Source organism: Sus scrofa, chromosome 5 (genome assembly GCF_054392235.1).
Source record: "Sus scrofa isolate SSC_HxYL_T2T_F1_AM1 chromosome 5, Sscrofa_HxYL_maternal_Yorkshire_Landrace_v2.0, whole genome shotgun sequence".
NCBI lineage: Eukaryota > Metazoa > Chordata > Mammalia > Artiodactyla > Suidae > Sus > Sus scrofa.
The window spans coordinates 26708220-26733090 of NC_139387.1; the positions used below are offsets into that span (position 1 = coordinate 26708220).

General features: G+C 47.0%; 1 protein-coding gene across 5 annotated transcripts in view; it reads left to right on the forward strand.

Moving 5' to 3' along the window:
- Positions 1-1972: 1972 nt before the first annotated feature.
- Positions 1973-24871, forward strand: part of KIF5A (kinesin family member 5A) — a 35088-nt gene continuing 12189 nt past the window's right edge. For 4 of the 5 annotated variants that reach the window (XM_021091860.2, XM_021091864.2, XM_021091861.2 and 1 more), the window contains exons 1-15: positions 1973-2336; positions 17000-17087; positions 17182-17255; positions 17876-17980; positions 18231-18279; positions 18697-18752; positions 18970-19057; positions 19468-19592; positions 20080-20184; positions 20364-20512; positions 20834-20982; positions 21237-21412; positions 23024-23092; positions 23444-23650; positions 23950-24096. In XM_021091860.2, the coding sequence (XP_020947519.1) occupies positions 2208-2336; positions 17000-17087; positions 17182-17255; positions 17876-17980; positions 18231-18279; positions 18697-18752; positions 18970-19057; positions 19468-19592; positions 20080-20184; positions 20364-20512; positions 20834-20982; positions 21237-21412; positions 23024-23092; positions 23444-23650; positions 23950-24096 (1716 nt within the window). In that variant the 5' untranslated portion in view covers positions 1973-2207. Of the gene's footprint in view, positions 2337-16999; positions 17088-17181; positions 17256-17875; positions 17981-18230; positions 18280-18696; positions 18753-18969; positions 19058-19467; positions 19593-20079; positions 20185-20363; positions 20513-20833; positions 20983-21236; positions 21413-23023; positions 23093-23443; positions 23724-23833; positions 24097-24871 lie in introns of all 5 variants that reach the window. The other variant, XR_014803428.1, reaches the window with a different exon arrangement.

The following is a 24871-nucleotide window of genomic DNA, read 5'->3' on the forward strand; positions in this document are numbered from 1 at the left end:
CTGGCTATTCAATCTCAAGTTCATAAATAAGCACTTAGTAGCCCTATGTCTGCGGGCACTCTGTGCTTTTAGTCCCTTCATGAACAGTTTTCAGACTTTTGGATTTCACAGTATGATACAATTAAAAAACACCAAGCCATTTTGAGGATAAGCATGGTGTTGCTACCTTTTTATTTTTCCAAATAAGCACATTGAAAAAGGAAAACCTACTCTCTACTATTACCATCATTACTTAGTAAAAGTGTGGAAGGACATACAGTACTCTCAGAATAAACGATAGTCCTTTGAAACAACAAATCTAGCTTTACGGAAAAACTTAGTGCATTCTGTGTGTGTATGTTCAGTTTGGGGCGGGGGGGGGGCGGTGCACAACGAATTTTGTCTCTGACCAGCGACCCTCCATGGACTAGCATTTTGAAACCCCTTCACTAAGGATGCCATCCTGGAGCCCCTGGGGGCCTGAGGTTGGGATATTTCCTGAGCTTGCAGGATGCTGCAATAATGAGAAACAGTGCCAGACCAAGTAACTGGAGAGATGCCTATTTTCCTGAGTTTAGAACTCACTGTCATTCTATGTATAGTCCCCTGGCTCTTCCCCAAGCCTCTTTCTCCATAGTCCTACTGCCTTCCTATCCAGTTTCTTATGCAGAACCCCTTTTCTTCAATTTCCTTAAGATTCAAGGTGGGTTAGGGGCATATGTTCAACTCAGGAAACACCCTCGGTTGCATTCTGAGTGATTAGGTCTTATCTGGCCAGGCCATCATTCTCTCATCCTTTCCTCATGGTGTCTAAGTGACCTTAAAAACTTACCAGACAATTGCTAGGCAGAACCTCCATCCCCTCCTCCCTTCTCCCATCACCCTGCTCCTCCCCTTGGCCTAGAGCCTCAATTCCTGCAGTCTAACTCTGTTGGCCAGCAGAGGCCCTGTGACGTGGAGAAAAATCAATCCAGCCAGCTTCTAGGTGGTTCTGCCCAGGGTCTGCAGCACGAGTCTGATCCAAAGGGAGGAAGGACAAGAAAGGCTTGGCATTTTTTTTTTTTTTTTTTTTTTGGCCAGGGAAAGAGAAGAAACAGAGGGAAAAAAAAAAAAAAGCCTGAAAAGGGGCTTGGGGTGTTGGGACTCTGTCCAACAGTTCTGGGACAGGAAACACACTCACGTAGGTGCCTAAACCTGCCTGAAGCCCAAATGCAGATGTCTGCCCTAGAAATCCTTTCTCAAAGCCCCTCTGGCCTTACCCACTCCTAAAGTCCTCCTCCATCACTGCTTTGTTCCTCACTTCTTGCAAAAGTTACTCTTGGCCCACCTCCTTCTCAGCCCCAACCTAGGAAGAAAAAATGAGAGTCTTATCTGCTTTTGAATTCTGATAACAGAATGGGAGTTTGTCTTCCTTCCAATTGGGGTCCTGGTGTGTATGTTGGGGAGAGAGTAGAGTGCATCTTTGCACGCAGAAGGGGAAAGGGGAGAACTCCCCTGACACCCTGAAAAATGGGACTTGAACACGCACTTCCTTCCATAGGGGTACAGGCAGCTGCCCTTGAAGGTTCAGTGGGTTGGGAATCTTTGCGAGGGTTTTTGTGCTCCCAGTTTGGAGCGAGGACTGTGATGAGGGTGAAGGATGCCTTGGAATGAAGGAGATGGAAGCACAGTTGACTCTTCCTGGGACAGAAGACAGGCCCACCTCAGACTCCTTAGCCCTTCCAGGGGGTGGAGGCCGGGGTGAGGGACAGACGGGTCAGGCATGTGGGGGGTGGAAGGCAGAGAGTGACTTGGGTGGGGAAGGGGTGAGGACAGGGTAATCGAGCAAGCGTTAGGGGTGGGGCGAGGAGGCGCGATGACAGCGCAGGTGCCTCGCTTGGGTGGTGGGCGCCGCGGAGCAGCACCCCCCAGCGAAGGAAGCCCCGCCCCGCTCCTCCATCGCCGCCCCGCCCAGGCCCGCAGCGCAGCGCTGCAGCGCGAGGGACCGAGAGGCAGAGCGCCCAGAGAGGACCAGACCTCCAGGTCGCCCGCATCCCCCGTGCAGCAGGAGAGAGGAAGCGTGGCCCAGCCCTGCTCCTTAGCGTTAGCCTGGTCACCCGCCACAGCTCCCTGAGCCTCAGAGACCGAGCACCTGTCCTCCGCCTCGGCCTCAGCTGAGCCCCTCTCCGCCGGAGCACTCGCGACCCCTGCAGCCGAAGAAGTGCCCCAGCCTCACGCCGGCGACCACCATGGCGGAGACCAACAACGAATGTAGCATCAAGGTGCTCTGCCGATTTCGGCCCCTGAACCAGGCCGAGATTCTGCGGGGGGACAAGTTCATCCCCATTTTCCAAGGGGACGACAGCGTCGTTATTGGGGTGAGTGCCGCCCCCGGAGGGAATTTCGGAGAGGGGACGGGGAGGCTGAATCTTTTACTCCGCAGAGCCCTAGCTCCTGCCTGTCTCTGCGCCCCCTCTCCGCTGCTCATCCTCCATCCTTTTCGCCGCAGCCCCTCCTCTCCCTGCATCAGGATGGCTGGGTGTGGCCTGGCCAGGCCGGCGGCCGAGTCTCCGCAGAGTGGGAGGGGGCTGCCTTCCCACGATCAATGCACCCAACGCCCCTTTGCTGCTCTCTGCAGCGTCCCCACCCCTAGAGCCAGTCCCGTGTTTTTCTGATGTTTTCCCTCTTCCCTAGGGAAAGAGCATCTTCCCTTTGTTATTGGCTCAGATCTCTACCCTCCAACACCCAGGGAGGGAGGGGAAGACTAGTGGGTGGGCTAGGTGGGGGATGGGCAGTCCAAGGTCTCTGCGGAGGTGTAAATGAAAGTGGACTCCAGGACCCCGGCCTCCATCATCCCTTGAAGTAGTTACAGCCTGGACTTGGGGGGAGGGCAGGGATCTGAGAAAAGGTTTTCGGAGAAAGAAATACATTGATGCCACACCCAGCTTGATGGAGGAGCCTCTGAGTCCTAAGGAAATGTCTGCCTTTCCCTCCCAGGTACAGTAGGAGGAGGATTTCAGACGCGCCGATTCACCCTAACAAATAAAAATAACCAAACCTGTTATCCTAACAAGTAGTTGCTTATTCATCCTATCTCTTGATAATCCAATAAAAAGTGGCAAGCCACCTCCTCTACCTCATCATGACAACCCCTATCCACAGAAGAGACGTTATTAAGAAGGAGCAATAGTGTTTTCTGTGGGCTCATTATGCTGCATATATTGTTTAATCCTTAAAACAACGCTCTGAAGAAGGTATTAATATTTCCATTTTACAGATGAGGCAATTGAGGCCCAAAGAAGTCAACTGACTTTCTCAAGGTCACACTGCTAATTCATGGATATGAACCTAAATCTGTAATTCCAAAGCTTATGTCTCTCCTTCTGTATATCACATTGCCTCCACAGATTTCCATTCTGGACTTTTATCTGGGATGACTCCAAAGGAATTCCTAGGGAGTTCCTCACCTTCCCCTCCTCTCCTAAGTTGGTAGGGACTGTCAGGCTATGGGATGAAAGGGTCTGGGGTCAAGTCTAGTAGGGCTTGAGGGGTGCTGGGCCAGGAAACTGTAGCCAGTTTGAGAAGGGCCCATATAAGGGCCGTCCTCAAGGTCAGGGGCACATCTTATGTATTTTTGATCCACAGTGCTGGGCGCAGGGAATGCTTGTGAAAAGGATGAAGGAAAAAAGGGAAGGGAGTCTGGGCCTTCTGAACCAGTGAGAATGGGACTTCGAGTAAACAGGCTGTAGGAAGAGATTTGCTTACATGTCTTGTCCCCAGGGGCTCTAGTTTGTCACCAGGCTCTCTCACCCACACTGTGAACTCAAATGAGTGCTTTTGCCTTGTGCATGTGCTGTGTATGTGTGTTTTTTTTCACATAGAGAGGGCCCCTGTCTCTCTTTGTCTCAAGGGCCATAGACCTTGCAGTCTGGTCTGTCTAGCCAGGCTAAAAGAATGCCTGGATCAACCCCTGGGGCCTCTTCTCTGAAGAGTCTGGACAGCAGGCATTAGCTGTGAAAGTAAGAGCTTGAGGGCCCCCCATAAAGCTTGAGAAAATAGAAGCAAGGTGGTTATGGAGGAGCAAATCCACAAAAGGCTTCCACTTTTAAGTCTATCTTCCTTGACTTAAATCTGGGTAAATCTGAACCATCTCCTTTAGGCTCTCTGGGCCATCCCTCTCTGGGTGTTGTTGGGAGTTGTGTTGATCTGTCTAATTTGCTCAGTTAAATAGGAGAGACTTGGTGAAAGCAGGAGGGAAGAGAGATGAAGAGAGACCCAGGGCCCCTGCCAACTCAGATCCTATCTTACGCCACAGCTGGTCCTTCTTGATCCGTTTTGCCTGATATTTGCAGGGCTGTACCTTTGTCTCACTCTGTATCTTCCCTTACCCTAGTCCCTCCTGTCAATCTCTCACACCAAGGTAAGTGCTTATGGGGGGCCATTTTGTCTCAGGCAGCATCCTGGGAGCTCGTCTGCCCAGCCTTTCTATTCATTTCTCATTCAGGAGGATGAGGGCTAGAGGAGAAGTGATTTTGAGGAGCGCCTTGAGGGTCCCCACAAGGGAAAGAAATCCCCCACTCTTTTCTCTTCCTCTAGCTCCCTTTGGAGCCCAGGGTATGGGAAACTGACTGAGGAATTAGTGGAGGAAGCCGCTTCGGGATGTCTGGGAAGGTGAGGAAAGAATGAGGGTGGGAGAGGCTAATCTCTGCAAGCCCAACCCCTGCTCCCTTCTCTGACGGCTCTCCTCTCTGCTGCAGCACTGCGGCTAGCTCTGGGCTACAGAGTCTCTAATGTTTGTGGGCTTTTTCTGCTTGGCAAAGTGGAAAAGAATAAGCTGAAGACAGCCCTGTGAGCCTTATCCCTCCCCTGTCCCCTGACTTCTCTCGGGAATCTGGGAAATGGGGCTTAGCCCAAGTTAATGGTCTGAGTCATAGCAGAAGGGTGTCTGGGTCACTGTCTGTGTGTGCCATGTGCTTTGTTTTTTGCTCTTTGCGTCGCTCAGAATCCACTGTGACTTTTTTTCTTTTTTTTGTCTTTTGTCATTTTAGGGCTGCACCTGCAGCATATGGAGGTTCCCAGGCTAGGGGGTCTCATCAGAGCTGCAGGTGTCGGCCTACACCACAGCCACAGCAACGCAGGATCTGAACTGCATCTGCAGCCTACACCACAACTCACGGCAACGCTGGATCCTTAACTCGTTGAATGAGGCCAGGGATCAAACCCGCAACCTCATGTTTCCTAGTCATATTTGTTTCCACTGTGCCATGATGGAAACTCCTCCACTGTGACTATTTAAGTGGACCTGTTTAAGTGTCTCTGCCTTGGTCTTGGTGGGCAGAGTGTCTGCTGTCTGAGCTGCACATCTTTACAGGCACAGGAGGTGTCTGACAGTAAAGAAACGCAGCATCTCTGCCTCTCTCTTGCCTTTCCTCTCTCCCTCCCCCCTCCCCTCATTCAGTATCTACCACATTCTGCCTCCCTTAGATCTCCTGATGGTTAAGGAGACAAAAAGCCAGGGCCATCAAATACCTCATTTGGACAAGCCAGGTTGGGGCCTGCAGAATTATCAGAGCCGAATAGGTATTATTTTGGGAGGGTCCAGGATTCCTTTGATATTTGATATTCCCCCCCCCCCCCCCCCCCCCGCCCCCTTAGCCTTGGGGAAGTTTCGTGAAAGAAGGTGGAGAGGGGAGGTAATGTTAGCTGTGGCCAGTGTCGCTCTAGCATTACCATGGCAACAATCCCCAGGGGTGTCACTATGGAAATCAAGCCTGGTGCTCAGAAGTTCAGCCTCTACCCAGTGCTTTAGTGAAGGCTGAAAAGGTTGGTCATCTTTGGACCCCTGATCTTATGCTCTCCTACTAGCTTTAGTGGAAAGCTACCATAGTGGAAAACTCCAGAAAGTGCTGGGAGACAGAATTGGACAGGAGACAACAGGGAGGCTTGGAGTGAGTCAGAGGAGAACATAGGCCTGAGTTGCAGGACTCCGAAGAGAAGTCCTCTGGAGGAGGCACGGAGGCGTGCTTAGACTGCTATGAGTGGAGAGAGAGCGCATCTCCGAGACATTCCTCAAAGACGGAGGGTCTCTCTGAGCCTGTCTCCCTTAACAGTCTTTCAGTTCTGATGTTGCACTAACTCACAGGGTCTTGGATTACCTGGAGGTAGAGACGGGGAGGGAGGCTCCTCAGGGAGGGTGGGGGGCAGAAAACTGCATTCTTCTGAAAAAGGGGTTCAGGTTGGAAAAAGGGAGTGATGAAGGGCTTTCATTCTGTCCAGAAACACTTGGAGAAAATCCCAACAGGAGAGGGAAGATGGGGGAGGGGAAGGAAAAGCCAGGATAAGGCTCTGACGCAGTGTTGGCTCATCAGTTCTGGAATCACTTTGGCAATGTGGGTCTGAAATCAGACGGCTTGGGTTTGAAACCTTGCTCTGCTATTTCTCAGCTGTGTGACGGCGAAAGCTGCCTTACCTCTCTGAACCTGTTTTCACATCTATAAAATGTAGTAATCACAGTACCTACCTCCTAGGATTGCTATGAGCATTAAATGAGATGACGTGTATAAACTGCTTAGCACAATGACAGGCATAATAATAAACTCCTGATAAGAGTTAGATGATATTGTTTTATATATGCCTTCTCCCTGCAAGCTAGCCTTTGACACAACTGGGAAGTGGTTAACATTTTCCCCTTTACCGGTTGTTTCATCCAAACATCCAGGTCCCTAGGATCTTCTTGCTCCCTTCTTCCATCAATAACTGTGTTTATTCAACAAATATTTATGAAGAGCATCCTGTGGGCCAGGGACTGTGCTCGATGTTGGGATTTAGAGAGAATCCCTGCCTTCAGGAAACTCTTGGTCTGCATGGTGATCCAGGCTGTAGAGTGGCCTGGGAAGAGTCCTGGGAGGGGACATCAGAAATGGCTTTTGCTGGAGTTCCCACTGTGGGGGTTAAGGATCCAGCACTGTCGCTGTGGTGGTGCCAGTTGGATCCCTGGCCCAGCACATTTGGGTTAAAGATCCAGTGCTGCCTCAGCTGTGGTTTAGGTTGCAGCTGTGACTTAGATTCAATCCCTGGCCTGGGAACTTCCACATGCCGTGGGTGCACCCCCCCCAAATGGCTTTTGCTAACTGTACATACACTTCCCCAGATTCTGATAAGAAATCCCCCACAACATACTACAGTCTGACTCAGAGTAATTATGTGTCATGAGAGATGTAAATAATCGTGATGTTTCCCCTGTGAGTAGTTGAGAGGCAAAAAAAGTGGAAAACCATGGGTCTAGTTTTTCTCGTGAAAAGATCTGACCCATGCATTCATCTTCAATATAATCAATAGAAAATTAAAAGACATTTCTCCTTGAACAGATAGAAAAATCTTAGCAAAAAGAAATGAACTGGATTTGAAATTTAAGGGCTCAATCCAGAGAAGGGAGGTGGTAGCAAGCCTTCCCAGAACCCTAGAATTATGCCTATGGCTTCCTCCGCTCACAAGATTACTAAGTGCACCCATTTTTAGCTCTTGGATGTTTTTTATCCTCATGGTACTGAGAACATTACCCTTCCTCCCTCTCTGGTCTCTTCTTTCCTCCCAGCCTAGGCTGAGGAAAAGGGGTTCCTCAGGCAATAATTGCCTTCAGCACTTGGAGAGCGCCCTCCATTTTAATGCCTCCAGAGCACTCTCTGGAATCCTGTAACTGGGAGTATTAAAGAGAGAGAGTCTATCCCCAGATTCCCAGAAGGGAAGAAGGGAGGGGCAAGGTTGGCTCAAGAGTTATATTTAATCCCCTTTGGCTGCATGCCCGGCTTCAAGAAGCATGGGTAGACATCATTGTTGGAGAAGAGGTGAGAGTCACTGGCCTGAGATGGACATGTTTCATTTGTTTCTGTTTCTTGGCCACCACTGGCTGGGAGAAATACTGAGTTAGATTACAATTCAAGAAACAAATTTCAATTAAAAAATAAAATAAAAACAGGAGTTCCCATTGTGGTGCAGTGGAAACGAATCTGACTAGGAACCACGAGGTTGCGGGTTTGATCCCTGGCCTTGCTCAGTGGTTAAAAATCTCTCGTTACCATGAGCTGTGGAGTAGTTCGTGGAGGTGGCTTGGATCCTGTGTTGCTGTGGCTGTGGTGTAGGCTGGCAGCTGTAGCTCCAATTGGACCCCTAGCCTAGGAACCTCCATATACTGTGGATGTGGCCCTAAAAAGCAAAAATAAATAAGTAAATAAAATAAAAACAAGATGGAAGAAAGGTCTTACCACTGGGAGGAAGAGGCACCAAGGCCACTTTAAGTCTGTTTATTATTTCGGAGTTCCTGTTGTGGCTCAGCAGTAGCAAACCTGACTGTTATCCATGAGGACTCAGATTTGATCCCTGGCCTTGTTCAGTGGGTTAAAGATCTGGTGCTGCTGTGAGCTGTGGTGTAGGCCTTTAGAGTGTGCTGCACCTTTGGCCCTAAAAAGCAAAAAATAAAAAATTAAAAAAAATTAAATCTGTTTATTGTTACAATGTATGATTTTATTCTATGAAATAAGAATTTTAGTCTTTGTATTTTGGCATTTCAGAATATGCACTTGACAAGACTGTTAGGAGATCCGATTTCTAGTATCAGCTCTCTGCTGGCTCCTTGTTGATTCACAAATCACTTCCATGATTTGTGAAGGAGGATAACAGAGCAGAGCAGTGATTCTCAAACTTGTAAGTGCATGTGAATCACCTTGTGATTTGGCGAAGCTGCAACTTCTGCTTCAGGATGTCTGGGTTAGGTCTGAGATTCTGCATTTCTCACAGGCCCCCAGGTGAAATCCCTTTTACTTCAGGGACCACCCTCAGAATAGCAAAGGACAGGACAACCTCTGAGGTCCCTTCAAGCTCTAACACTATCACAGCAGATGGTTCTTTCCCCCTCTGACCTTAGCACCTTTGCGCCAAGTGGAAATATTGAAGGATAGGAGAGTGAGTAAAGTTAAGATTTCTATCAGAAGAGAACAAAATAAAAATTAAAAAATTTTATTCTTTGTAATGAAGTGTAATATGAACTGTATAAATAAAAAGGGTGAAAAAGTCACAAAAGTCCTGGAGTTCCCATTGTGGCACAGGGGAAATGAATCTGACTAGGAACCATGAGGTTGTGGGTTTGGTCCTTGGCCTCACTCAGTGGGTTAAGGATCTGGTGTTGCTGTGAGCCGTGGTGTAGATTGCAGACACAGCTCAGATCTGGCGTTGCTGTGGCTCTGGTATAGGCCAGCAGCTACAGCTCCGATTAGACCCCTAGCCTGGGAACCTCCATATGCCGAGGGTACAGACCTAGAAAGACAAAAATAAATAAATAAATAAATAAAAAATAAAAAATCACTAAAGTCCTATGAATAATTCATAAACTCACTCTAACCTTAAAAAAGAATCAAGGTACGTTTTTTTCTTCAATAATGCTAAACATAATCTGATTACAACAATAATAACTTTAATTGCTGGTAAAGTTAAAAACAGAAAAGCACATAGAAGAAACTAAAAATCACTCAAAATCCCACCTCTCCAAAATTGTTAACAATTTGATGTATTTGTTCACAGTGGGCGTTGTTGGTTTTTTGTTGTTGTTGTTGTTTTTGACTTTTTAGGGCTGCACCTGTGGCGTAAGGAAGTTCCCAGGCTAGGGGTAGAATCGGAGCTACAGTTGCCAGCCACAGCCACAGCCACAACAATGCCAGATCCAAGCTGTGTCTGTAAACTACACCACGGCTCACGGCAATGCTGGATCCTTAACCCACTGAGCGAGGCCAGGGATCAAACCCATATCTTCATGGATACCAGTCGGGTTCATTTCTGTTGAGATGCAATGGGAACTCCCTCCAGTGGTTTTTAATTGCATATATACATACAGTAATTTTAATAAAAGTATATCATAAACTCTATATTATTTGTTATCTAATTTTTTTCACTAACAAAATATCATGACTATTTCACCATCATTAAATATTTTACATAATTTTTTTTTTCTTTTTAGGGCTGCACTTGTGGCTTATGGAGGTTCCCAGGCTAGGGGTCGAATCAGAGCTACAGCTGCCAGTCTACACCACAGCCACAACAATGCAGGGTCAGAGCCATGTTTTCGACCTTTACCACAACTCATTGCAATACCAGATCCTTAACCCACTGATTGAGGCTGAGGCTCGAACCTGCAAGCCCGTGGTCCCTAGTCAAATTCATTTCCACTGCCCCACAATGGGAATTCCTTCATAATTTTTTTTCTTGTCTTTTTGCCATAATTATTTTTTTTAATGACTGCACTTGCAGCATATGGAAGTTTTCCATCCAGGAATTGAACCTATGCCTCCAACAGCGACGCGAACTGCTGGATTCTTAACCCACTACACCACAGCAGAAACTCCTACATAATTTTATTTCTTTAAAAAAGTGCTTAATTTTTGAATGTCTTACATGCATGTGACAAAATTCAAATGATATAAAAAGATATACAATGAAAAGTAATCCTCCTTCCTACTCCTCGTTCCTAGCCACCCAGTTCCCCTTTCAGAAGGCAGCCTTGGAGTTCACCCTGTGGTGCAGTGGGTCGAGTCTTTTTTTTTTTTTTTTTTCTGTCTTTTTGTCTTTTTAGGGCTGAACCTATGGCATATGGAGGTTCCCAGGCTAGGGGTCTAATCGGAGCTGTAGCCGACAATCTACGCCAGAGCCACAGCAATGCCAGATCCGAGCTACACTTGCAACCCTACCCCACAGCTCATGGCAACGGCAGATCCTTAACCCACTGATTAAGGCCAGGGATCAAACCCCAACCTCATGGTTCCTAGTCGGATTTGTTTCCGCCAGGCCACAACTCGAACTCCCGAACTGTGATGCAGTGAGTTAAGAGTCAATACAGTGGCTCCAGTCACTGCAGAGGCACGAGTTAAAGGATCTGGCATTGCTGCAGCTGTGGTGTATTTTGCAGCTGCAGCTCGGATTCAGTCCCTGGCCCTGGAATTTGCACATACTGTGGGCATGGCCATAAAAAAATTAAAATTCAAAAAAAGAGGAGTTCCCGTTGTGGCTCCAGTGGGTTAAGAAACCAACTAGTATCCATGAGGATGCAGGTTTGATCCTTAGCCTCGCTCAGTTGGTTAAGGATCTGACATTGCGGTGAGCTGTGGTGTGGGTCAGAGACCTGGCTTGGATCCTAAATTGCTGTGGCTGTGGCATAGGCCAGCGGGCAGCTGTAGCTCCAATTCGACCCAGCCCCTGGTCTGGGAACTTCCATATGCTGCAGATGTGTCCCTAAAAAAAAAAACAAAAATAAATAAAAAAATGAAAACTGCCTTACTACCAGTTTCTTAATGTATCCTTCTAAAAGAATATCATATATTTACAAGCAAATACATATATACATATACTTTATGTATATATGCATAAAAGTATATATGCATATACTTTTTTTAACACAAATGTTAGCATACTGTAATACTGTTCTGTGACTTGCTTTTTCTTACTTAACAATATGCCTTGGAGATCCTTCTATATCATGGGAGTTCCCATTGTGGTGCATGAAGATCCAGTGTTGCCGTGAGCTGTGCTGTAGGTCGTAGACGCGGCTAGGAGCTGGTGTTGCTGTGGCTGTGATGTAGGCCTGCGGCTGTAGCTCCGATTAGACCCCTAGCCTAGGAACCTCTATATGCCTCAAATGCAGCCCTAAAAAAGACAAAAGATTAAAAAAAAGTCTATCTCATTCTTTTTAACGACTGTATAATTTGTTGTAGGGATATGCCATCATTTATTTAGCCAGACCTTATTGATGGATATGGATATTTAGGGTTGTTCTAATCACTTGCTATTACAAACAATTGAATGACCTTATCCATATTTAAGGGCCCAGCCAATGCAATGCATTGTCAAACTATTTTATTTTGGCCACTTTGAAATGTTAAAATGATATTTCATGGTCTTAATATTCATTTTTCTTATTAACAATAAAGTTGTGCATAATTCATATTTTAAGAGCCATTATCGTATCATTTTATGATATATTTTATGATAGCACTTACTGAGGTATGATTTACATACAGTGAGTGCACAAATCTTATGCAAACAGCTGGATGAATTTTTAAACATTTTAACACCCATGTGACCACTACCCAGATTGAGATCGAGAGCATTTTTCTTTTAATTTTTTTTATGGCTGCACCCATGGCATATGGAAGTTCCTGGGCCAGGGACTGAATCCCAGCCGCAGCTGCAACCTTCGCTGCAGCTGTAGCAACACCCGACCCTTTAACCTGCTGCGCCAGGCTGGGGATTGAATTTACACCTCTGCAGCCACCCAAGCCACTGCAGTTGGATTCTTAACCCACCGCACCACGTCGGGAAATCCAAGGGCATTATTATTGTCTCTGAAAGTTCCCTTTTGCCCCCTTACTGTCAGTATCACCCCTGAGGCAACTGCTACTTTGACTTCTATCACTGCAAATAAGTGTTGTTTATTCCTAAACTTTATATAAAGGGAATAATACAATATGTGCTCTTTGAGTTTGAGATTTTTTCACTTGACACACTTTTAAGATTTATTGGTGTTCTATTATAACATCATTTTAAATAGCAGTAAAGAATAAAATATATCAGAGTTCCCATTGTGGCTTAGCAGTAAGAACCTGATTAGCATCCATGAGGATGCAGCTTTGATCCCTGGCCTTGCTCAGTGGGTTAAGGATTCATCGTTGCTGTGAGCTACCACGTAGGTTGCAGATGCAGCTCAGATCTGATGTTGTTGTGGCTGTGGCGTAGGCCAGCAGCTGCAGCTCTGATTCAACCCCTAGCCTGGGAACTTATGCCGTAGGTGCGGCCCTAAAAAAGAAAAAAAAAAGAAAAAAATATATGTACATGCCATAGTTTAATCAATTCCTTATATAACTGTTCTCCTAAATATAACTCCTTTCAGTTGTTTTCAATTTCTCATTATTATAAGCAGTATTGATAACAAACATTCTGGTAGCTAAATATTTGCTACAAATATTTCTGTAATAGGCATTCTTGAGTAGAATATCTGGATCAAAGGATATGTACAATTCAGGGCTTTCGATCATGTATTTCGGAATTGCCTTCTTAAAAGTATGGATGTACTGACCTACCAGAAAAGAATGAGGGTGCTCATTTCAAGGAAATTAATACCTCCTTGAACCCTCATCTACACTGGGTATTACAGCTAAGTTTTTGCTTTCCAGTTTGATAGGTGAAAAATGATGTTACCACTTTTGTCCTAAAAAATGTTGAACATTGGAGTTCCCATCATGGCTCAGTGGTTAATGAATCCGACTAAGAACCACGAGGTTGCGGGTTCCATCCCTGGCCTTGCTCAGTGGGTTAAGGATCCGGCGTTGCCGTGAGCTGTGGTGTAGGTTGCAGACGCGGCTTGGATCCCGTGTTGCTGTGGCTCTGGCGTAGGCCAGCGGCTACAGCTCCGATTAGACCCCTAGCCTGGGAACCTACATATGCTTTGGGAGCGGCCCTAGAAAAGGCAAAAAGACAAAAAAAAAAAAATGTTGAACATCTTTATGTTCATTGAACATATTTAGTTCTTCTATTGTTAGTACCTAACTTGTGTCCATATTTTTCTGGTTAGATTTGTCTTTTTGTTATTAAATTATGAGAGTTCTTTATGTAGTCAGAATATTAGTATCTTTGTTTTTAAAACAAATTTTTCTTATTTAAAAATAATTTCATTTTAGAATAGTTTTATTTTTTATAATGATTTTTATTTTTTCCATTATAGCTGGTTTACAGTGTTCTGTCAATTTTCTACTGCACAGCAAGGTGACCCAGTTACACATACATGTATATATTCTTTTTTCTCACATTATCATGCTCCATCATAAGTGACTAGACATAGTTCCCAGTGCTATACAGCAGAATTGCGTTGCTTATCCATTCCAAAGGCAATAGTTTCCATCTATTAACCCCAAATTCCCAATCCATCCCACTCCCTCCCCCTCCCCCTTGGCAACCCCAAGTCTGTTCTCCATGTCCATGATTTTCTTTTCTGTGGGAAGGTTTCATATATTAGATTCCAGATATAAGTGATATCATATGGTATTTGTCTTTCTCTTTCTGACTTACTTCACTTAGTATGAGAGTCTCTAATTCCATTCATGTTGCTGCAAATGGCATTACTTTGTTCTTTTTTATGGATGAGTAGAATTCCATTGTGTATATATGCCACATCTTCTTAATCCATTCATCTGTTGATGGACATTTAGTTTGTTTCCATGTCTTGGCTGTCGTGAATAGTGCTGCAGTGAACATGTGGGTGCATGTGTCTTTTTCAAGGAAAGTTTTGTCCGGTTATATGCCCAAGAGTGAGATTGCTGGGTCATATGGTAGTTTTCTAAGGTACCTCCATACTGTTCTCCATAGTGGTTGTACCAGCTTACATTCCCATCAGCTGTGCAGGAGGGTTCCTTTTTCTCCATACACCCCCCAGCATTTGTTATTTGTGGACCATTTTAGAATAGTTTTAAATCTAAATCAAAAAGAACAAAAATAACAAAGCAGTCTCCTAAAATCCCACTGTCCAACAGTAACCACTATTAACATGTTTTTCTGTAAAATGTGTGTACATATATATAATTTTTTACAGAAATGGAATAATCCTAAAAAATTGGAATAATCCTTTTTTTTTTTTTTGTCTTTTTTTCTAGGGCCGCACCAGCGGCATATGGAGGTTCCCAAGATAGGGGTTTAATAGGAGCTGTAGCCACCAGCCTATGCCACAGCCACAGCAACACCAGATCCAAGCCGCGTCTGCAACCTACACCACAGCTCACGTCAATGCCAGATCCGTAACCCACTGAACAAGGCCAGGGATCGAACCTGCAACCTCATGGTTCCTAGTCGGATTCGTTAACCACTAAGCTATGACGGGAACTCCTTTTTTTTTTTTTTTTTTTTGCTTTTTGCCATTTCTTGGGCCGCTCCCGAAGCATATGGGAGGTTCCCAGGATAGGGGTCTAATCGGAGCTGTAGCCGCTGGCCTACGCCAGAGCCACAGCAATTCGGGATCCGAGCCGCATCTGCGACCTACACCACAGCTCACGGCAACGCTGGATCCTTAACCCACTGAGCAAGGGCAGGGATGGGACCTGCAACATCGTGGTTCCTAGTCGGATTCGTTAACCACTGCGCCACGATGGGAACTCCCAGAATAATCCTTTATAGACTTTTTGGTGTGTTTTTACACTGCATACTATTTCAAAAAACCACCTTTTTCTTAAAATTATTTTGTGCATTCCTTATTGTGTCATTATGCATTATTCTATAACATCATCTATACTATTTTATTTTTTAATTTAAAAGCAATATGTTGTCATTGTAAAACATTTACATAGCACAGAAAAAAATGTAGTAAATATAAGTTCCTGTCATTCTGCTATCGAGGGATAACCAGCATTAACGGATCTGTACAAAGTCTTCCATGTTTTTTTGCTAAGTCTAGTCTACCAGTATGCTTATGAAAAATATATAATCACACTATACACATTGTTTCTTCACATAATTGATCTTGGACATGTCAATATATGTAAAGCAGCCTCGCTCTGTAATGGAGGTAGATTGTGGAGGTATCGTAACCAACATCTTGATGGATGTTTGAATTGTTTCCAGTTTTTCTTTAATAGAAACTATTGCAGTGAACATCCTTCTACACACATCTTCAAGTGCTTAAGTAAGTGTTGTAAAGTGAATTCCTAGCACAGGAACTGCTGCGGCAGAGTATGACTGGTATGGATGCTTAAATATTTAGTAGAATTGTCTTCTGGAAAGGCTCTATCAGTTTACAGTACTCCCTTCCCTGTGGAAGTAGCTTCACAACTTCTTTCTCTTTGTGAATTCTGTTTTGGGGGGCTTCAGAGTCTTTCATCAAAGAGAGACCAGATAAGTATTCCAGGTAGATGTTTATCATAAGTCAGATTTTTTAGAAGTTTTTTTGGCTGCCTCTGCGGCATGCAAAAGTTCCAGGGTCAGGGATTGAACTCATGCCACTGCAGTGACAATAGCGAATCCTTAATCACTAGGCCACCAGGGAACTCCCTCACTTAATACATCTTGAAGATCTTTCTATATTAGGACATATGGATCTATTGAGGAAGTGGTTTTTTTTTGTTTGTTTGTTTGTTTTTTGCTATTTCTTGGGCCGCTCCCGCGGCATATGGAGGTTCCCAGGCTAGGGGTTGAATCGGAGCTGTAGCCGCTGGCCTACGCCAGAGCCACAGCAACTCGGGATCCAAGCCGTGTCTGCAACCTACACCACAGCTCACCACAACGCCGGATCGTTAACCCACTGAGCAAGGCCAGGGACCGAACCCGCAACCTCATGGTTCCTAGTCGGATTTGTTAACCACTGCGCCACGACGGGAACTCCCTTGAGGAAGATTTTTTTTAACTTCGCAGTAAAATTTTAATGTTAATAAATTGCTCTTCGCTCTCCACAGCCTATGGCCTTATTGTTTTTGCCTGTTTAGCTCTCCAGGAAGGGTGTCTGGGATGGTGAGTGTTAAATCATCACACCAAGATTGAGATCCCCTCATGCAGTCTCACCATGACACTTCTCAGCGACACTCTACCCCATGGACACACCTCCTGGTGTCGGTCCTAAATTTTACTTCTCCAAAGTTCCCGTCTTGGCGCAGTGGTTAACGAATCTGACTAGGAACCATGAGGTTGCGGGTTCGATCCCTGCCCTTGCTCATGTGGGTTAACGATCCGGCGTTGCCACGAGCTGTGGTGTAAGTTGCAGACGAGGCTCGGATCCCACGTTGACGTGGCTCTGGCGTAGGCCAGTGGCTACAGCTCCGATTCAACCCCTAGCCTGGGAACCTCCATATGCCGCGGGAGCGGCCCAAGAAATAGCTAAAAAGACAAAAAAAAAAAAAAGTAACCTAAATTTTACTTCCCCATAATCACCCATGCATACAGAGGCTTGAGAAGGGGTGCCTTCTCAGGTATGTCTGCTCCTTCACATGTGCCTGCTCATGTCTGCCATCCTCTGTTTCCACTCCAGGGGAAGCCGTATGTCTTTGACCGTGTGTTCCCCCCAAACACGACTCAGGAGCAAGTTTATCATGCATGTGCCATGCAGATTGTCAAAGGTAAGGGGTGTATTTTTAGAATGTATTTTTTTAGGCTCCCCATTCCCTACCCCACTTCTCTCTACCACTGCTCTTTCTCTGCCATCTCTTCCAGATGTCCTTGCTGGCTACAATGGCACCATTTTTGCTTATGGACAGACATCCTCAGGGAAAACACATACTATGGAGGTGAGGGTTCTGACGTGTATGGCAGTGAGGAGCTGGGACTGTTAACAGGAGGCCAAGGAATGTCAGTGGGGGAAGATCTAGGAATCGAGGGTTGCCTGGTACGGCAACATTATAGTGGAAGTTTAAGAGAAGCCCTTCAGCCTTCTGCAGTTCACCCTCCTTTTCACTACTCCAGTCTTTTTCTTTTCACATGGAAAAGCAGCAGCAATGGAAGTCCAAAGGGGGTGTTCCTGCTGTGGCTCAGTGGGTTACGAACCTGACTAGTATCCACGAGGAGGTGGGTTCGATCACTGTCCTCACTCAGTGGGTTAAGGATCCAGGATTCCTTGAGCTGTAGCGCAGGCCGGCTTCTGCAGGCTCCAATTCTACCCCTAGCCTGTGAACTTCCATATGCTGCAGATGCGCCCCCCCCCAAAAAAAAAGAAAGAAAGAAAAGAAAGGAAAAAAGTCCAAAGGGCTGCTCCGTTCCCTCCTCCGTCCTCCGTCACCTCAGCGGGGTGACCGTCCGCTGAGTTAGGATGGTCTTCTTAACATCTATTACGTCTGTGTTCATCTGCATGCTTGAGCTGTCTGATTCTTCCTGAGCCGCAGCCTCATTCTGGAATACCCTTCCTCCCCAGGGAAAGCTGCATGACCCCCAGCTGATGGGGATCATTCCTCGAATTGCCCGAGACATCTTCAACCACATCTACTCCATGGACGAGAACCTTGAGTTCCACATCAAGGTGATCAGGGCGTGATCACTGGGCATCCACTTAATGGGACTGGGAGGGGAGGATCTCGGATGCACCCACCGAGATCTGGGGTGCCCCAACTTATTCTCCCCGCTAGTTACCTAAGTTCTCTGCCAACAGAGTCTCTTCTGCCCTTTCCCTCCCAGAACCATTATTCGATCAAGTCACATTAGCCTGAGACCCCTTATCAGATTCAAGATAGTCCCTCTTCAGTTCATACTCCTCCTTTTTCCCTAACCAGGTGTCTTACTTTGAGATTTACCTGGACAAAATTCGTGACCTTCTGGATGGTGAGTGGGCAGGTGGGAGTGTGGAGGGCAGGGAAGAGAAAGATCACAGTGTTCTTGGGCCCTTGGGCTTAGGTACTGTTGGGTGAGCAATGCAGCAGGCCTACAAGGGCAGACACGCTTGTATTTATGTCCCAGGCCTCCACTCACCAAGGATTTCCAAAAACTGAAAGAATCAGAAGCTGAGCTTAGATGCTCAGGCCCACATATAAACAACCTGAGACTAGGTGGAGCCCTGGGGCTGGAATCCTGGGGGAGGAGAAACCGTCTTCAGCATGTACAAGGAGTTTAGGCTTCACAGGGGAGTCCTCCTTTTGCACATAGAAGAATCCACCATCTGAGCAGACTGCAGGTCCCAGGGATTGGGGAGGTGGGGGGTGGAAGTGCCAGCCTTGCTCACCTTGTATTGTCTTGATTCAGTGACCAAGACAAATCTGTCTGTGCACGAGGACAAGAACCGGGTGCCGTTTGTCAAGGTGAGAGCTTGTGTGTTGAGAGTGTGGGTATAAGAGGAGGGTAAACCAGCGACCCAGAAGTTGGAGGGTGGATATCCTGGAGGGGTAAGACATGCCAAGGGGCTAGGGAAAGTCTGTGGCCTGGGAAAAGATCCTGTCTTGCAAGGTCATTACACTGTGCAGGTAGTTTAATTTGCAGATCAAAGTTCATGGGTCACTGTCCATTTGCCCCCTGCAGGGTTGTACCGAACGCTTTGTGTCCAGCCCAGAGGAGATTTTAGATGTGATTGATGAAGGGAAATCAAATCGTCATGTGGCTGTCACTAGTGAGTGGGGATATAAGGGGCTCTTGAATTTGGGGGCCTGCCTCTCCTCTGTGCCTTCTGGGGATGAGGGCCTCAAAAACAAGAAAGGGGGAGTTCCTGTTGTGGTGCAGTGGGTGAAGAATCCGACAGCAGCGGCTCCGGTCACTGCAGAGGTGCAAGTTCGATCCCCAGCCTGGGAACTTTCATATGCTGCAGGCGTGGCCAAAAAAAAAGAGCAAAGGTAGACTGTCCTCCAGAGGAGGAGGGATGCTTATCTGCTGCCTGAGAGACGTAGGGTCTGAGCTAGTCCTGGCGGATACCCTCTCTCTCAGTGGGTGGGGGCGGTGGTCAGTGGAAGCAGGGCAGGGGGGGCTGAGGGCTTCAGTTCCGCAAAGGTTGATACAGGGACTATTCCGCCCTCCCTCCTACAGACATGAATGAACACAGCTCTCGAAGCCATAGCATCTTCCTCATCAACATCAAGCAGGAGAATATGGAGACTGAGCAGAAGCTCAGCGGGAAGCTGTATCTCGTGGACCTGGCAGGGAGCGAGAAGGTTGAGGGTCCTGTGGCGGTGGGGTGGGGCAGGGAAGGAAGCCTTGGGGGTTGGCCTTTTTTTTTGGATCAAAATCACTTTCTTATTGACATAGAATTCACATGCCATAAAGTTCACCATTTTTACATTATATGTACAATTCCATGTACAATTCAGTGGTTTTGGTATGTTTGCATGGTTGTGCAACCACCATCACTAATTCAGGAATGTTTTCATCCCCTGTTAACAATAGGGGATGCCCTATTTTTCCCCCTCCAATCCCCTGGCCGCCATGAATCTACTTTCTGATTCTGGATTTGTCTTTTCTGGACATTTCATGTAAATGGAATCAAATCATATAATATGTGGGTGAGGGAGTGGCCCCTGGCAGGATCGTTTCCATATCCCCTCCTCTCTTTGGACTGAGCCCCCCGCCAAGAAGAGGTGCTGAGAACCCCCTCCCTCTGCTGATGCTCATGGCACACTCACCCCTTCTGTGCCCTGGTAGGTCAGCAAGACTGGAGCTGAGGGAGCCGTGCTGGACGAGGCCAAGAATATCAACAAATCGCTGTCAGCCCTGGGGAATGTGATCTCGGCACTGGCGGAGGGCACTGTGAGTGCTCCTTTGGGGGCCTCACCCCTCAAGCTCCACCCCATCCTCTGCCTTCTCCTTGGGTCCCCACTTCATCATGCCCGATGCTTGGATTGCTCCATCCCTAGTTAGCACTACCATCCTTTCTGATGACCTTGTTGAATTTATTTTTCTGATTCATGGCTTCCTCTTCTCCCCAGAAAAGCTACGTTCCATATCGCGACAGCAAAATGACACGAATTCTCCAGGACTCCTTGGGAGGAAACTGCCGTACAACTATGTTCATCTGCTGCTCACCGTCCAGCTACAACGATGCGGAGACCAAGTCCACCCTGATGTTCGGGCAGCGGTCAGTGGCAGGGTTCCCTACTCTCTGCTCTGGCCCCTGCTGTTCCCTCTTTGGGATCTCAGCAGCCTTTTTTTTTTTGCTTTTTAGGGCTGCACCCGAGGCAAATGGGGGTTCCCAGGCTAGGGGCTGAATTGAAGCTGTAGCTGCTGGCCTGTGCCGCAGCTCACCACAATGCTGGATCCTTAACCCACCGAGCAAGGACAGGGATCGAATCTGCATCCTCATGGATGCTAGTCAGATCCATTAACCACTGAGCCACGATGGGAACTCCGGGTCTTGCCAGCCTTAATGAAGGTCTCATCTTTTTGTTCTCCTCTCCAGGGCAAAGACCATTAAGAACACTGCTTCAGTGAACCTGGAGTTGACCGCCGAGCAGTGGAAGAAGAAATATGAGAAGGAGAAGGAGAAGACAAAGGCTCAGAAAGAGACGATTGCAAAGCTGGAGGCTGAGCTGAGCCGGTGGCGCAATGGTTAGAGAGGTCCCGTGGGCACAGGGAGCCACACAGGGTTCCTGCAATCTCCAAGGAGGGCTGCAGTAGGAAGGTCATGAGAGAAAGGGGGAGGAGGCTCACTGCCTTTATCCCTCATCCCCCAAAAGGTTGATGGTCCACTTGGCAGGAGAGGTGGCAGCCTGGAGGTCTGGGGTTGAGCAGTAAGGGAGGAAGGACCGGCAGATGCAGCTTTCCTCTGTCCCAGCCCTCACCTTGCTCTGCCCCTTTGCCAGGAGAGAACGTGCCTGAGACGGAGCGCTTGGCTGGGGAGGATGCCGCGCTGGGCGCTGAGCTCTGTGAGGAGACCCCCGTGAACGACAACTCATCCATCGTGGTGCGCATCGCCCCTGAGGAGCGGCAGAAGTACGAGGAAGAGATCCGCCGCCTCTACAAGCAGCTGGATGACAAGGTGAGGGCCGTCGGGCAGGGCACAGAGGGGATTAGAGAATTGGCAAGTGAGGGATTAGAGAATTGGCTGATACTGCCTTTTTCTGATTTTAGAAGGGATGACTTTCATTATTGAAAATGTGGAAGATAAATAAAAATATGTAGAAGAATATTTAAATCATCCATCCTTCCACCATTCAGAAATAAAGCTGCACAATTGAGATTTTTACTATATGTGTAACTTTGCATCTGATGATTTTTTTTTTTTTTCATTCTGCATGATATAATGAATGATTTCTTCTGCTTTTTCTTGGCTGCACCTGTGGCATGTGGAAGTTCCTGGGCCAGGGATTGAACACGCACCACAGCAGTGACCATGCTGGATCCTTAGCACATTGTGCCACAAAGGAACTCTGCTACTTCTCCTTCTTTTTTTTTTTTCTTCTGCTCTTTAGGGCTGCACGGGCGGTATAGGAATGTTCCCAGGCTAGGGGTCAAATTGGAGCTGCAGCTGCTGGCCTACACCACAGCCACAGCGGTGGGTTCATTGCCGCTGAGCCACGATGGGGACTCCCCACAAGGGAACTCCATAATGAGCAATTTCTTACTCTGTTAACAAATCTTCACAAAAGAATTTCAAAATGTCTGCCTAATAGTCCATTTATCAAAATGTATTTAATCATTTATTTATTATAGGCCTTCTAGGTTTTTTTTTTTTTTTTTTTTTTTGGTTTTGTTGATTCATTTGTTTTTGCTACTATAAATAGCCCTAAAATGACTGTCTTTGTTTCTTGTGCATAAGGTTTTGCTTTTGAATGGTTTGATTAGAACAAAGTGCTAGAGTGGTATTTATTTATTTATTTATTTATTTATTTATTTATTTATTTATTTTCTTTTTAGGGTGGCACCCATGGCATATGGAGTTTCCCAGGCTAGGGGTTGAATTGGAGCTACAGCTGCCGGCCTACGCCACAGCTCACAACATCACCAGATTCTTAACGCACTGAGCGAGGCCAGGGATCGAACCTGCAACCTCATGGTTCCTGGTCAGATTCATTTCTGCTGCGCCATGACAAGAACTCCTGGAGTGGTATTTCTTAGTTAAAAGATATGAACATTTGAAGGCTTCTGCTGTGTACTGTCAAGGTTGTGTCAACTTCCAGGAGGAAAGGAATTAAAAAGTGAGAGCAGGAGTCAAGGAAAGAAGCTGAGGAAAAAAACTCTACTAAAGGAAAAAAAAAAAAAGCCAGAGTTCTTGTGGTGCAGTGGAAACAAGTCCAACTGGGAACCATGAGGTTGCGGGTTCGATCCCTGGCCTTGCTTAGTGGGTTAAGGATCTGGCATTGCCGTGAGCTGTGGTGTAGGTTGCAGGTGCAACTCTGATCCTGCGTTGCTGTGGTTGTGCTGTAGGCTGACAGTTGTAGCTCTGATTGGACCCCCTAGCCTGGGAACCTTCATATGCCTCAGGTGCAGCCCTAAAAAAAAAGACCTCTTTCTTTTAGGATATGGGTTTTCTAAGTCAAAGCCTGAAGTAGCTGGAGTTTTATCAGAACTGACCTCTACCCAACCCCATAAGTCTAAACTGGAAAGAGTAGTTTCCCTTCACTCCGTCTTTTCCCCTTGTCTCTAACAGGATGATGAGATCAACCAACAGAGCCAACTCATAGAGAAGCTCAAGCAGCAAATGCTGGACCAAGAAGAGGTAATGGGAAGGAGGGCAAGACATGAGAGGAGAGGATTGTGGGTCTTTTCCCAATAAGATGGAAGAAGGGGCATTCTGCTTAGAGGGTGGTCACCCCCCAAGACTGTAGACATCTGGGCATTAATTAGGGTTTTGCTTAAAGCACAGATGATGGGGTCTAGCTGCTGCTTCATTCTGTTGCCCAGTCTCTATGAAGCCAAAAGCCCACGTCCTCTTGACTCTTGCTTTGGCCCTTGCCTCTCTCCTAGAGCTGTACCTGGGGAAGGGGGGGCTCAGCCGCCCCAGACCAAGGGGCCATCAAAATGGTCACTGGCAGTGGACTCCCTCACATGGCTCGCCCCTCCCTTGCAGCTGCTGGTGTCCACTCGAGGAGACAATGAGAAGGTCCAGCGGGAGCTGAGCCACCTGCAGTCAGAGAACGATGCTGCGAAGGATGAGGTGAAGGAAGTACTGCAGGCACTGGAGGAGCTGGCCATGAACTACGACCAGAAGTCCCAGGAGGTGGAGGAGAAGAGCCAACAGAACCAGCTTCTGGTGGATGAGCTGTCTCAGAAGGTGGTGAGTGGCCAGATAGGAGCTCCCTGGCTTCAGAACATCCTCCACGTCCAAAGGGACCTCTGCTTTCTTTGAGGTAGCACTGCATTTGCACCCTTGAGCTGCCATTCAGTGTCGTGGGACTCCCCCCACCCTGTCCCTGCAGTTTGTCCTCCTGACCCCTCTCTCTTCCGGACCCTTCTGCAGGGCCTGTGTTCTCTTTGTAGCAGCCGTCAGGGTCATGCATGAAGGGAGGAACCTCCACCTGGCTGGGGAGGGGAGCAGGAGGGTGGCGATAAGATGACCTGAGGGGCTGTCTCCAGGCCACCATGCTGTCCCTGGAGTCTGAATTGCAGCGGCTACAGGAGGTCAGTGGACACCAACGAAAACGAATTGCTGAGGTGCTGAACGGGCTGATGAAGGACCTGAGTGAGTTCAGCGTCATCGTGGGCAACGGGGAGATTAAGCTGGTGAGTGGAGAAAGAGGCGGCAGCCTTGTTCAGGTTGTTCTTGTTCTGGGCTCTGGTGGGAAATGCAGGTGAGACCATCCAGGCCCTCAGGGATACTGGGAAGGGCGGGCCAAAGATCTAGGAATCATGGCCACAAACTAGATACAGGAAGACAGAAGTTTGCATAGACTCAACTGAAATATATGTTTTAAATACACATACTCAAGCTCTCACTGTGGTGCAATGGGATTGGCAGTGTCTTGGGAGCGCTGGGACAAGGGTTTGATTCCCAGCCCAGCACAGTGCGTGAAAGATCTGGCATTGCTGCAGCTGTGGCTTAGGTTGAGACTGAGGCTCGAATCTGATCGCTGGCCTGGAAACTCCACATGCCTTGGGGTGGCCAAAAATGAAAAAAAAAAAAAAAAAAAAAGAAAAGAAATACACATACCAATTGAAATTCATATAGCTGAATAAAGACGCAGTGGAGATGTGCTTATAGCAGAATTGAGAGAAGGGGGCACAAAATTAAGAATGATATATACAGATCTGTGTCAGTGACCATGACCCACATCGGTGATGAAGTGGATCAGTCTGACTACAGAAGAATATCCCATTGCTCTTTATTTTTATTTTATTTTTTTGTCTTTTCTAGGGCCACACCCGCAGCATATGGAGATTCCCAGGCTAGGGGTCCAATGGGAGCTGTAGCTGCCGGCCTACACCACAGCCACAGCAACTCGGGATCCGAGCCGCGTCTGCCACCCACACCACAGCTCACGGCAATGCCAGATCCTTA